Below are 13833 nucleotides of genomic sequence, written 5' to 3' on the forward strand. Positions count from 1 at the left end.
GACTGTTTTTATCAAGTGATACTTGGGCTTATGGTGAACAGTATGTATTGCTCTGTGCCAAAAATTCTTTTAGGTACTAAACTGCGGATGGATAAAGGACCTGGGAATACAAACCCTGTCCATGAACAGAGAGGATGCCCGAAGCCTGTGATCCCTGGAAATCTTATTTTTATTTGGTCCATATTAACACCAGTGGGCTGCCTCCGGTTTGCTCTTTTGGCTCTTTGTGGGAAGAGCCAAACAAGGACGATGCCTGCGTCTTCCCCGCCTTGCGTGTTTTCGGTCTGTCTTCTGATGAATCGCCGGTGCGCTGAGCAGATGCTTGCTTGGTGCCCTGGGAGCCGGGCCGGAGGGCGAGGCGGCGAACAGGAGACGGGCTCCCGGGCTCGCGGCGCTCTTGGCCCAGCGGGCGGCACTTGGACAGAGGACAGGTGCTGAGCAGTGTGGCCCGGGAGCAGCGTGGCCCGGGGCAGCTTAGGAGAGAGGAAGCAGCCACAGAGGGCGGTCAGGGCGACTCCTGAGAGCCGAGTGACGACGCAGAGGGTGAGTTAGGGGTGCAGAGCCTCGTGTGTTTCTGGGGCAGCGAACAGCAAACGGGAGCGCGCAGGGCACGTTTGAGTTCCTGAGAAGCAGATGAGCTGCCCAGGGACAGTAGACTCGTGAAATGGGACAGTGTAGCATTTAGCTGGCTGGCCATTCTAAGTTCTCGAGACGGACGTCACTGCAGGACAGTGCCCGCGGGAGAGGAGATTGAACAGGAGAGTCCTCAGCCCCAGGGGAAGCCTGGGGAGCCGGTCTCTAGGCCGAGTGCCTGGCAGCCACGTGCCCCCTGGACTGAGGCTTGCCCGGTCCCCGGGTCTCATCTCTGGGCCGTTCTAGATACCGCCTGACCACCAACCAGAGCCGGTGGCCGCCCCGTCCGTACCCCTGGAAGTGGTATTGTACCCGTTCTTCCCCAGCGCCCGCATCTCCTGGCGCTGACACACTCTCAGGGGGCCTGAGCCTGGCTCTCCTCTCCTCGCGGTGTTGGAGCTCCAGGCTCATCGCCAGCAGCCACGGAGCCTGTTCATTTGCACCAATCTCTGCATGGACCTCCCTTAGCCCTCCCTTATCCTTTGGTGTCTCCCTCCACCCCCTCCCTGGAGGGAACTTACAGCATGTCGCATGGCCAGTGCCATGTCGTCAGTGACAGATGAGGCAGGTACTTAGGAATTTAGAACTAAAAAGTCAGAAGTTGAGTTCTGCTTTCTTCATCTGCCAGGACAAAGGTTCCCTGCCAAAGCTAAGACAAACCCACCTTTTGTTTCTTAAATGATAGTAAAAAGAAGAAGAAATTTGGAAAACAGGGTAGAGTTTAGAACTCAACAACGAATTAAGGCTTTGAGTCAGTTCCAATCGTGCAAATGAATTGAAATAAAAGAGGATCTTGCAAGTATTTTACTTCCGGCAAAGACCAACAGACATCCTGTGAGTCTGAAGGTTGGGTTTATTTCTCCTATTTCCTAGAAAATAAGGAGTTTCTGGAGGTTTTATTTCAAAATATCGATATTCTTGCAATAAAGTAAACTCTTGGTAACTGTTTGAAGAATGCACCTGTGGTTTTGTATTTGGGTTTCTATCCATATAAACTGAGAGATTAGATTTCAGTGCAGTGTGGACATTTGTTTTACTCCATTTTATTTCATACGTCTGTTGTCTATCTGTGGCTCTGTTGGAGATTTTCTACTTTTTGCCCATGCTAAATTTGCAAGAAAGGTAAAGACTTCTGTAATTAGAAATAACGTACTTCGGATTTAGAATATCAAATATTCTCTCTCCTGTTAATATGTTTATTACTCACAAAAGTATTTAGCTCAATATTCCCAAGGCTACAGAAGAAGAATCGCCCTTTTACAGCCGGTTTTCTGATCATAAGGATTTGCAGTGGGAGACCTTTGTTCGGCTGTGTTCTCAGAGGTACAATTAGACAACAGAGTGAAATAAATTAGAGGTTTGCATCCAGCAGCACTAGCGGGAGAGAGAAGTGGGAATTCCTAGAGGTGGTTTCTCTAACCCTCCACCACAGCCACTCCTAAGATGAAGTAAAATGACCATGTGCGTCTGTCAGTCCCGCAGCTGTCCATCCGTCCAGAGCTGAGTGGGTGGAGTCCCTGCCGCTGTGCCATCTCTGCAGGAACCTTGCCCATAACTGTTTTTCTCCTCCTCTTAGTGCCTTGGATGGAATTGTTTGTGTTCATTTTAAATGGTATCTGTTGCTTACCAGCTTTGTCAAACACAAACTAAATTTCTTATCATAGTACAGACATTGTGTGGATTTGTTCTTTGAAAAGCTGCAGATTTTTTGTCCAGAGGAAATCCTAGAATTCGAGGGACCTCTTGTTCCTTCTCAAATTTCCATCACTTGCTGCAGTGATTCTGCGTTTTTCTGTGTGTAGTTACGTTCATGAATTCACATGGAATATCTGTGAGCGCCTCCACATGCCAGGCGTCGTGCTGGACAGCAGGGACACAGAGGTGGTTAAGGCACAGTCCCTGCCCGCAAGGAGCTTCCGGTTCTGATGGGAGAAGTAGGTGTGTAAACCAGTGGCATACAGGACGTAGTGCTTGGTATCCTGGGGGTGATTCCCAGGGAAGAACTAACCCAGGCCGGGTAGGTCGGTGGAAGCTTCCTAGAGGAGAGAGCACCTGCGCTAAATCCTGAAGTTTTCTCTTGGCCGAGCATATGTGGGTAACGCAGAAGTCCAAGCCAGGGGGTAGAGTGTCTCTGTTTTCAGTCTGAAAAGTATCTTGGGAAGCCCCTTCTGTTGAAACCAGAGGGGTTTTAGGGTTGGAAATGTGATTATAGAGCATTTAATAGAAAGAATGCCATTCCATGTGAGAGGGAGAAAGAGTGGGTTGTTTGCAGAGTGGGGTGTGGGGAAAGGTTGATAGAATAGAAGGGCCATTATCCTCATACAGTTAATTCGTCATTGGGTGGAGAAGAGTTAGATCCTTCATTCAACCTTAAGTGATAGAACTACCCATTGATAGTAGAAACTGTGGGGAAATAGAGTCCAGCTCAACATAAGAAAGAAGTTTTGCCCTAGCTGGTTTGGCTCAGTGGTTAGAGTGTTGGCCCAAGGACTGAAGGGTCCGGGGTTCAGTTCTGGCCAAGGGCACGGAGAGAAAAAGAGTGAAGTTCCAACCAGCATGCTAAGAGTGACACATATCCCCGAGTGCACTCATGGGTGTCTGTCATGCCCATGAATGTCTTCTTCATGGGTGTGGTGGTAACAGAGAAGATGTGAATTTCTGTACTAAGACATTCACTTTCAGGTATGGAATTGTAAGATGGGTGAGAGCCCCAAATAAGACAAGCTTTAAAGATATCTTTTTGCTTACCCTGAAATTTAGGGGAGACAGATTTCTTCTCAGTTATGTTTTCAAATATATTTCCAAGCTAATATTCATTAAAAGAGATGCCCAAGAAGATTAGCAAGATAATATCTTGGGCAGTCTCAGCCAAATACCTTATTTATTTTTGTTTTTCAGCACCCCATTTGTTAATCAGACTTTCTGAATCCATAAATAACTGCTAGAAGGCAGAGCCATTTGGGATAGGTACATGAACTCTTCTGAGTCCCTAGGGAACTATTAAGAACATTGTGTTGGACCAGCCCGCATCTGACTGCCAGACAAACTTCCCCAGGATACTGTTTCTTCCTGCCTCTCTGACTTGTTTCACTAGGTGTCCTCATTCAGGGTTCTCATTGCTTTCAGTGGGCGTACATGCATTTTTAATGTGTACATTTTCTTAACTTCTGTGATAGGAAATTAAGAATTTGAAAATATTTTCGTTTTTCATTTGACATTTTAACATTTTCTTTTTGCATAGCCACTGTGAGTTACCCTCTGTCCAGGTGGGCACTGATTCATCTATTTATTATTGATCAATAAACCCATAAACTGCGCTCCACTTTAAGGTGTGTATTTTTCCTTAAACTGTTAGTATGTTCCTGCTGCCATATCTGATATAAGGCAGCATCTGATGGAATGAAGTTCTATCTTTCAGGCCTTTCATTGTTCTGCAAAGAATGCTGTGTTCATGGGTGCTGAGTTCAGAAACACTGAGAACTTTTTTTCTCCAGTGGATAAAAGTAATATTCAGATGCCTCAAAGCAATCACCCCCCATTCTAGTCAGCTCAGGGCCTTTCAGTTCTCTTGTGTCTTGTCTCTAAGGACCAAGGCAGCTGGTGAAATGATCAGCATCCTTGATAGATGCGTGTGGCATACCTTTGCAAAACTAGAACCTCAGCACAGGTATTGGCACACTTTCTCTATGTTAGGCTCCGTGGGCCATAGGGCCTCCGTGGTCTCTGTTGCAATGGCTCGCCTTTGCTGTTAAAGAGCAAAAGCAACTATTACGCTGTCTAAACAAACAACATGGCTATGTTCCAATATGATTCATCTAAAAACACAGAAATTTGAATTTTGTATATTTGTTCTATGCACTGAAAGAGTAGTCTTTTCCATTTTCCCAACCACTTAAAAATGTAAAAACAAAACACAACAAAAGCAAATTCTTGCTGAGCTCTTGACAACATAAAAATAAAAGCATTTGTCACCTTTTCTCTCAAAAAAAAAAAAAAATGGAAAAACAGGTACGGTCCTGGTGTGGGCCTGCTGGCCACAGTGTGCCAACCTTGCCGTAGCTGAAGAAGAAACACGTTAGAGTGAGTAACGAGGTTTAGAGAGCTATTTCCCTCCCTCTCCAGCATTGTGACTTATAAGGCTGGATAGTGGAGGAAGACATTTCTGACTCTGAAGTACAGCAGACCCTTGAACACACGGGTTTGAACTGCACGGGTCCACTTATATGCAGACGTTTTTCAGTAAATACCTATACTGTCTCAGTCCACAGTTGGGAGTTTGTGGATGCGGAGGGCCCACTGTGTGCCTCAATTTATGCCATATCACATGGGAGACTTGAGGATCCAGGGATTGTGGTAAAAGTGGGGTGGGGGTCCGGGAAAACCAATTCCTCGTGGATACTAAAGAACAAGTTAAGTTTTGGGGGAGTCAAAAGTTGTATACAATTTTGACTGTGTGGGGGATCGGTTCCCCTAACCCCTACATTGTTCGGGGGTCAACTATATTGAAGTTGCTAAAATGTTGGTATTGAGAAAATTGAAGAAAAAAGAAGAATATATGACTATGCTTTTATCTTCAAGGAAAAAATATTTTATGTAGAGTTTTTATTTCCTGAAAACATGTACATTTCTGTATATAGGGTGTACCCTGCAAAATGTATACACACTTTAACAGCTGATAGCTCAATTTTGAAAATAAAGTGTATTTTAATAAACATTGCCTTTATAATTATTTAAAGTGTGTGTATACATATTTGGGACACCCTATATATTTAGAGTTCATCTTCTCTAAACAGCCTTTCCTAATGGCTTCCTACCACTATCCAGACAAGATTAGTTAAAGAAATGGAGGCTCAGGGGCTCATAAGAATAGAAGCTGTAATTTAAGACACATCAAAACTTATTTTCAAGTAGTAGGAAACTTTGGGCATTGAGGAAAGCATTAGCTCTATGTCATAATTTCAAAGTTAAGCTGTGCTGCTTTCACATGGGAAAATTCCTGCCAGTTATAATAAATTACTTAAGTGGAAATCTTCTTAATTGGTGTGAATTATACCAGGCCTGTTAACAAGAGAATATGTGCTGGACATTGCCAGATTAGGTTTATAAATAGCTTTCCTAGCAAGTGCCTAACAAGGCACATTCGAGGCTCTCCCAGGGCAATGGCCCTCAGCCTGTCCCTGGCTGACAGTGTGGTTTAGTTTAGCAAAATGTCCTGGACCTTATTAGTGAGGATGGAGATGAAAAGAAGTTAGAAATTGGCCAGCCTCCCAATTGCAGATGGTCATTGGACAGGTCAGTTCCTTCATCACTCTTTCTTAGAAACCCTCTGATCTAGGACCTTTCTTCTCATCATGGCCACTAGTCCTGTGATCTCAGGGAGTTCATTTCCCTTTTCTAGGTTCAGACTTGCATATTTAGAAAGTTAAGGTTTTGGAGTAGATTCTGCACTGGTCTCTTTCTCCTGTGTCTATTAACTCTGTCAAGTGACTATCTGTCATATTAACTCTGTCAAGTAACTATCTGTCAGAGTAAAATCAAAAGCAAGATCCTAGTGATTTGCTAAGAACTGTGCCCTGTTTGGAGTATGTCCTGATAATGCTGTATGCAAATAATTATATTGGATGAAGTTGTTTTCAGAGGCTGATTGCAGATGAAGGTTATTTTGCACGCTGATCAAAAAGGTTTAGCTGGAGCTTGTACTGTAGTGATGTTTAGATTAGGTAACTAAGAGTCTGCCTCACTGGGCACAAAGTCTGCAAAGATCTGGGTTGGTACGGGCTCCTTCCTGGGAGATTTCTGTCAAATCACAGGGGACGCTAAGGTCATTTTTATTCCTAGGGAGATTTCTGTCAAATCACAGGGGACGCTGAGGTTGTTTTTATTCCTACTCCCATCTGCTGAATCCTACTCTGGGGACCAAACTTAATGCTCTAATATTGGTCTCTCCAGTGTATCTCTGACTCCCCTGGTAGCACAGCCTTAGCCAAGCTAGTATCTTCTCTTTATGGAGCTGAGTAGTTGGCTATCTGTTTACAGAACTCAGAGGGGAGAGGCGGTTACATACACAAAATGCGAACCACTTTTCATGCCTTCCTTGGTAACCTCCTTGTGGACCATTCAGGATTCACAGTGCTGGCATCCAGCTTCTGTAGAGGAGCCTGGGTAACTGAGCTTGTTGGGGGAGCCTCCCTTTCACAGAGGCCCAGGGTAGAGTAGTTCTTGTGGATGAAGCTTCCACAGACTTTGAGGATTTTCAACACAGAAACAGAAGATGGGGTGGCAGGTGCTTTCCTCCTGGTCCTGTGTGGCTGGCCAGTGCCAGGTCCCCAAGCCTCATCTGGAGGACGGTACTATGCACATATCTTGGAGAGGAGGGTGCATTGATTTTCACTCGTCACTTGCCCTTTAGAGCAGGGATTGGGAACCTGTTTTCTGCTGAGGGCCATTTGAATATTTATAACATTATTCACGGGCCATACAAAATTATCAACTTAAAAATTGGCCTGCTGTATTTGGTTCAACATTTAATTGAATATATTGAATTTAGAGTCCTGCCTGCGGTTGTCTTGGCAGGGCCAGACCAAATGATTTCACGGATATATGGCCCTTGGGCCAGACGTTCCCCACCCCTGGTCTAGAGTGAATGAATGGACCAGACGTGTTGGTAAAAAAGGGATTTCATGGGGGAATGCAGAGAGGACCTACTGCAATGAACAGCCTCTCCAACATAGAGAAGACATGGTGACCTGCTGAATGCAAATACTGACCATACAGAATTGTGCAGGGATGGACTCTGGCACCAAGACTTTTGTTTAGAATGAACCAAAAGGACAATCAAGGACAGACTTGAAGTGTTCAAGCAAGATTTTTACATACTAGGATGTTCTCAAAAGTTAAGTGAAAACTTTCTGTCTCTTACTTGAATAAACAGTTGATGCTGAGTTTTTCTTTCTTTAGGGCTGTGAGACTTGTCACCATACCTGGCCCACTGTCAACATTCAGTAAATGCCTACGGGGCCAAATATGATTCATTATCTCCACTTTTTAAACTTATATTTATTTTATTCTGAATTTGTTTCTAGGCCATAAATCTTTGTTTCTTTTAGGATATCTTTTTCTCCTGTGCAGCCTCTTCTGGTTTAGGAACAATTTGCTCTTTTTCAATAAGGATCATCTGAGTGTGGCAGGGCGAGCACAAGTTAATCCCACTATGAGCTCTGGAAGTCTGGGGCCCGCCTGGGGGTTTTGTTTACCTGGATGTGCTCAGTGACCAGAAAATCTACATCAAAAACTTTAACTTCAGCATTACTCTGCATTTTTAAGCATGTGCAGCAAAAATCCAGTACTTCTCTTGGGCCATGGCACCTATGTCCAGACCCACTGGCCTGGGCACACCTGCCAACCCCAGCCTTGTGATGACAGCGTGGTAATGTTACGTAATTTCTTCCATAAAGTGACGTCTTTCAGAGACTTAGTGGGCTTTTGGATATGCATACTTTCGATGGCCTGGGCAGTTTCACACGTGTTCTTAAAGAGAACATGAAGATTTGAAATTCGTGATTTGTGTGATTTGTGGGTTTCTCTGGGTCAGTTAACTATTGAACCATTTTCAGAGATGATCTCAGGCTTCTTACGGGAAGAAGAAGCTACCTTCGCCTTATTTTCCCAGAAGACAATGCAGTCTATTTTGAAACAAACTTTAGGAAATGACCAAGTTTCCTCCTTGGATGCAGTGGGCTTTGCGGCCTCCATGCAACACACGGGAGGCGAAGCCGTCCTCCCAGCCCCTCAGCCCCTCAGCCCCTCAGCCCCTGCCTTCCCCTCAGGCCTCGTCGCTACTTCGCCGCATGGCTGGTGGTTGTATATCTGCTCAAGCAAAAACTAAGGCTCTAAAGCTAATGATCTTTGTCATTTAGAATCTTACTTTTCTCATTTCAGAAAGTGGATGTCACCAGCAGGGCTGTGATGGAAATAATGACTAAAACCATTGAATACCTTCAACCCAATCCAGGTAAGGGCCACTTTACACGTGCGGGCTATCCTTCCCGGTATCTTTGAAGTTTCTCTTTGAGACATATTTTAGGTTTGGTGTATTTCTGCTTTCTCAGGCCACTTTTCTGGAGGTTCAGTGACTTCAGGTACAGCTCTTTCACCTGGGATGGGAGTACTTTTTAAGGCTCACATTGAAGCGACTGGCGGATTCTGTAGTATTTTATCTGACTGTGGTGTATTTATTTATTTTTATTTTTTTTATATAAATATATCTTTATTGATTTCAGAGAGAGGAAAGGAGAGGGAGAGAGAGAGCTAGAAACATCAATGATGAGAGAGTTATTGATCGGCTGCAGCCCGCAACCCAGGCATGTGCCCTGACCGGGAATCGAACCCTGATCGCCTGGATGCTAGGTCGACACTTTAACCACTGAGCCACGCCCGGCCGGGCTGTGGTGTATTTAACAAACCACATTGCGTGGACAGCTTGGGTGGCACATAATGCCAGGGTATAGCTGCAAGATGTTATCAGTGGTACTTTAATTTTCAAGCAATGGGAAGAAAGAACGTTAGGATAATATTAAGATAAGAAATTCTGTAGTAATTCCCAGCAGGTGTGAAAAGACAGGAAGTTGAATAATTTCTGTGAAACACAGAGGGGTTTTGTTCCTACAGCATCACTACAGCCTTCAGAGGGTTGTTTTTAATTCTGGTTTCTAATCAAGCACACCCCGGTTCAGCATTTGTTCCTGCTAACGTGTTAGACCCTGAGAGAAGGAGGTTATCGTAGAGATAGTGGAGCTCTACCCTGAAAAGAGAACCAGGCAGAACGGGAGCAACCTCTGCAGGCATGAGGTGTAACAGGGCAGAGCCGCCGACGTCCTCCTGTAGAGCAGCTCGTAACCCAGAGGACAGGACTTGAAGCAAGGCTGAATGTATTTAACTGAAAGGCATTCATATTTGGACAACTGCTTAACTCTTGACACTGGTTTCTTTGGGAGTTGCAACTTGGGGTTTCGTTGTCTTTAGTCGTCCTGGGGAAGATGGCCCAGGCACTGGGCCAGCCTCAGTGTACTTGGATACTGAGCATTAGTGGGCAAGGGATTAGAAAAGGAAAGGTGTGGGGTAAGAGGAAGGGGGGAGCGCAGTAGGGAGCACTGCCTCGCTCTCTACCGCCTCCTGCTGTCTGCTGCAGGGTCCTTCAGCCTTTGTTTTCCTAGGACCCGCTGCTGCTGTTTTGAAGATGGACAAACTGTTGGGAATAATGTTCGTGTTTTTGCTTTCCTTGTTAAACTAAATCAGAGATGGGGTTATGTGAGGAAGGAAAATCTATAAGTAATATGGTGGTGCGCTGTAGGAACCAGGCATTTAACTGTCAGTGGACCAAATGGTTAGGAAATTAGGCAAAGAATAGCAGAAATCAGGGTTTTTTTTACCCAGAGCCTTCTTCATGACCCTTATATTCTGCAGAAACGCAAGGATCTCTTAAATGCATGTGTAGCCCGTAGTATTTAAACAACTGTAATAAGTCAGGTTTTGAAAAGAGAACTACTCACCCTGCCTCACCTTAAGAAATCATTATACAGGGGCAAGAAATGTTTGTCTTTATCTTTCTGTAGAGCATTGAAACACCCTTTGATTTCTTGGTATTTACACATGAATTGTGCTAGTAATTCATTGTGGGGCTAAGATAAACATAGGAGAGGGGAAGAAAAATACAGTATTTTCTGAGCACTAATGCATTTTCAGTACAGTGCTAGTTATATACACAACGTCATCTCTAAAAGTAACCATTTTTTTGTGATGGCAAAAGTAAAACACAGCTGAACAATTCATAGTATAGAAAAGGGATTAACTATCTACTGTAATACTGAATCCCTGTGGGGATCCGTCAGTGTTCCTGAGTATAATGGAACGATGCTCTGCTGTAGGTAGGTACAGTGTGTTGACTAGTATGTCCCCCCAAATTCAGGGCCACTCAGAACCTCAGAATGTGAACTTCTTTGGAAATAGATTTTTCTTCAAATATAATTAGTTAATGGTCTTGAGATGAACTCATCCCTGATATAGGGTAAACCCTAAATGCAAGGAGTGGTGTCCTCATGAGACAAGAAGACACAGAGGCACAGGGAAGAAAGCCGTGCAAGATGGAAGCAGAGATTGGGGTGATGTTGCCACAAGCCCAGTAATGCCAGGAGCTACCGGAAGCTGGAAGAGGCAGGGGAGGATTCTCCCAGAGAGCCTCTGGAAAGACCCAGCCCTGCTGACACCTTGACCTCAGGGTTATGGCCTCTTGAACTGTGAAAGAGAAAATCTCTCTTGTTTGCATTTGTTGGTGGTCATCTGTTAGGGCAGCACTAGGAGACGAATGCCGGAAGCTAGCCTCGTTTTAGGCAGGAGTGAACAAGGGCCAGAGAATTTAAGAAAATTTCCCAAAGTTGTACACCTAGGAGGGGATGGAGCCAGGATTGGGACCCTGCTCTGACTGCTTCCTAAACCCATGTGCTTTACCCTGATGACCCTGCCTCTGAGAAGGATGGGTTCAACGTCATTAGGTGCGAAGGGTCGTTTGCTTTCAGAGTGGTGCAACAGAAATTCAGGAAGGAAACAGTTTGTGGGGTTGAGACATTTTCATTTTAATAAAAAGGATTATAAGAGGAGGTAATTGGGAGAAATTTAAATTTTTAGAAATGACACATTTTTAATAGAATGCTGAATGTGCTGTGTAGCTGCCAACATTTTAGTTTTATGGCTATTTGAAATTAAACGGATATCTGCCATCAAAGAGAACAGTAAAGGCCATCACCAGGCAAGCCAGGTCGGTTTTAGAAAAGCAGTTATATATGGGCAGGTCACATACATATGTATATGTGTCACCCAGAAGAGTCCAGAACAGAACAAAAGTTCATATACTCCTTCTACAGAATTTAGATAATCTGCATTTGTTTTGTTTATGATGGATATGATTGAGTTCCTTCATGAATTTCTTGCCTTGAGAGCAGACACTGGCCTTGAGAGCAGACACTGGCTGTTCAAGAACACTTGTCAGAACCCAAGTGTCCCTGAGAAGGGAACACAGGAATCTAGTAAATACTGAGAGGCACCCAGTTTGGGGGCATAAAATAGCATTAAAAATATTCCCAAACTCATACAGTTTGCTAAATCTTTGACAGCTCAGCCTCTCAGTGACCCCAGGAGCTGGTCAACCAGTAGGGATTGCTGGGTGCTGGTCCGAAATAAACAGGATCTGCTTGGGTCAGGGCTAAGGCTCACGTCCAGTAACAATTTCCATGGCCAGGCCAATAGAATTGGTGGAAATTAGTGTTTTGAGGGTACTTGGAGGGTATCCCGTATTAGATTAATACTCTAGGATGCTTTCTGGTTTTCAGATCTCGTTGATGTGGATGACACACATCTTCTTATTGTTGAAACTTAGCATCTGTTAAAATGATGATAACCAGAGAGTCTGATTAATTTTCATGAATTTGTCGATATGCTCTGGGTGGGTCCCACATCCACTCTTACCCACCTCCAGAGCAATATTATTTTTTATGTTTCAAGATCTGTATATTGCACTGTGTGCCCACCGTCCAAAGTCAAACCACCTTCTGTCACCATGTATTGGGCCCCCTTCCCTCCTGTAACTACCACACTGTTGTCTGTGGTGTCCAGAGCAATATTTTTAAAAGGCACATCTGATCACATGATTATCTTGCATAAAATCTTTCAATGGCTTTTCGTTGGTTTTAAGGATTAAGCTGGAAATTTTAACGTGGCTTAAAATGGTCAGCCTGCCCTTTCTCCTCCGCCTCGCCGGGCAAACAGTTCCCTCCGGTCCAGTGTAAAGGTCACTTAGACGCCTACCTTGACCCCTACAGCATTAGGTTCCCCGGTCAACGTCCCTCTCGTGATTCCAGCTGCTTTTCCCTGGTGATACATGCCAGTTATTGTCACTGTGTGATGTGTGTGCTTTTGTTTGCCTTCCCCTGGAGGGTCAGAGCTGTGCCTGTCTTACTCACCACTGCGTGCCCAGCGCCCAGCTCAGGTCTGTCAGCCAGTGGCACTTGGATATTTAAATAACTGAATTAAGAAGTACCGTTGACAGCCGGTGCCTAATGTGATAAGATTGCTCTAATACAAAGGACAGGAAGGAAAAGTCCTTCTTCTCCCTAAACCATCAGCTCTATCCATGGAACCAACACTTATCAAATGCACTCACTTGTATGTGAAGACCAATTCTAGATGCAGTGCAGGTAGAAACAGGACCAGGATTGAGCCCCTGCTCTCTGGGACCTGGCAGTCTAACAGCTTAAGGTACATACACTCTGAGGAGAGTGGCCCAGAGGGCTTCCCAGCTGATTTCTTCTGGAAATTCCAGCTAACTGATGAGGTGAGGAGGGTGAAAGGGGTCACAGGTCTGCAGGTATGCCCTGTGAATGAAACAGGGCTTTCCAGAACATAGAACAGGGAGCTGTGAAGTCTTTCACTTTGGACTATGAAATTATTCTAAAAGGAACAGCACAAACCAGTGCAAATGTCCAACCTGCTTAGATGAATAATTTGAACACGAAAAGTACTGTGCACAAATTCCATTCTATTGATGGTGAGCCCTAGTTCTCATGGTGTCTAAGAGTAAAGATCATCACAGAAGGTATAAATCAGTTTTCTTATTTGAGTATCTCATATCTTGTGGGGGGAAATCCACTAAACCAGCATTCTCCAATAGAAATAGGACGCAAGCCATGTGTGTGATTTTGAATTTCCTAGTATCTACATTAGGAAAGATTGACACATATGAAAATCAATACATATGTGTATTCAAAAGAAAAGTAAAATTTATTTTATTAATATATTTTATTTAACCTAATATATTCCAAATATTAACAACATTAAAAATTATTGAGAATTTTTTTCTTGTACTAAGTTTTGAAATTTCATGTATGTTTTACACTTACAGCCCATCTTGGTTCGGACTGGCCACATTTTAAAATGTGATAGCCACATGTGGCCAGTGGTTCCCATAATAGTAGAGGACTAGTTTTCTCTTCAGCCTATTTATTATACATAGATAGGTGCTTGATGTTTAGCTGCTTGAACTTTGCATATTAGTGGTTGTTTTTTCAGTAGAGAAATAAACTCTTGATTTTGTATCAGGGTATTGTTAAGTTTATCTTTTTTATGCTCCTACACATCTGTTTCATGGCACTG

The 13833-nt window shown here is 44.0% G+C and overlaps 1 protein-coding gene across 4 annotated transcripts in view; it reads left to right on the forward strand.

Moving 5' to 3' along the window:
- SH3GL2 (SH3 domain containing GRB2 like 2, endophilin A1) overlaps positions 1–13833 on the forward strand; it is a 185869-nt gene that overhangs the window by 144241 nt on the left and 27795 nt on the right. For all 4 annotated transcript variants that reach the window (XM_081151649.1, XM_081151652.1, XM_081151650.1 and 1 more), the window contains one exon: positions 8572–8644. In XM_081151649.1, the coding sequence (XP_081007775.1) occupies positions 8572–8644 (73 nt within the window). The remainder of the gene's footprint in view (positions 1–8571; positions 8645–13833) is intronic.

Source organism: Miniopterus schreibersii, assembly GCF_964146895.1.
Source record: "Miniopterus schreibersii genome assembly, chromosome: 11".
In the NCBI taxonomy this organism is placed as follows: Eukaryota; Metazoa; Chordata; class Mammalia; order Chiroptera; family Miniopteridae; genus Miniopterus; species Miniopterus schreibersii.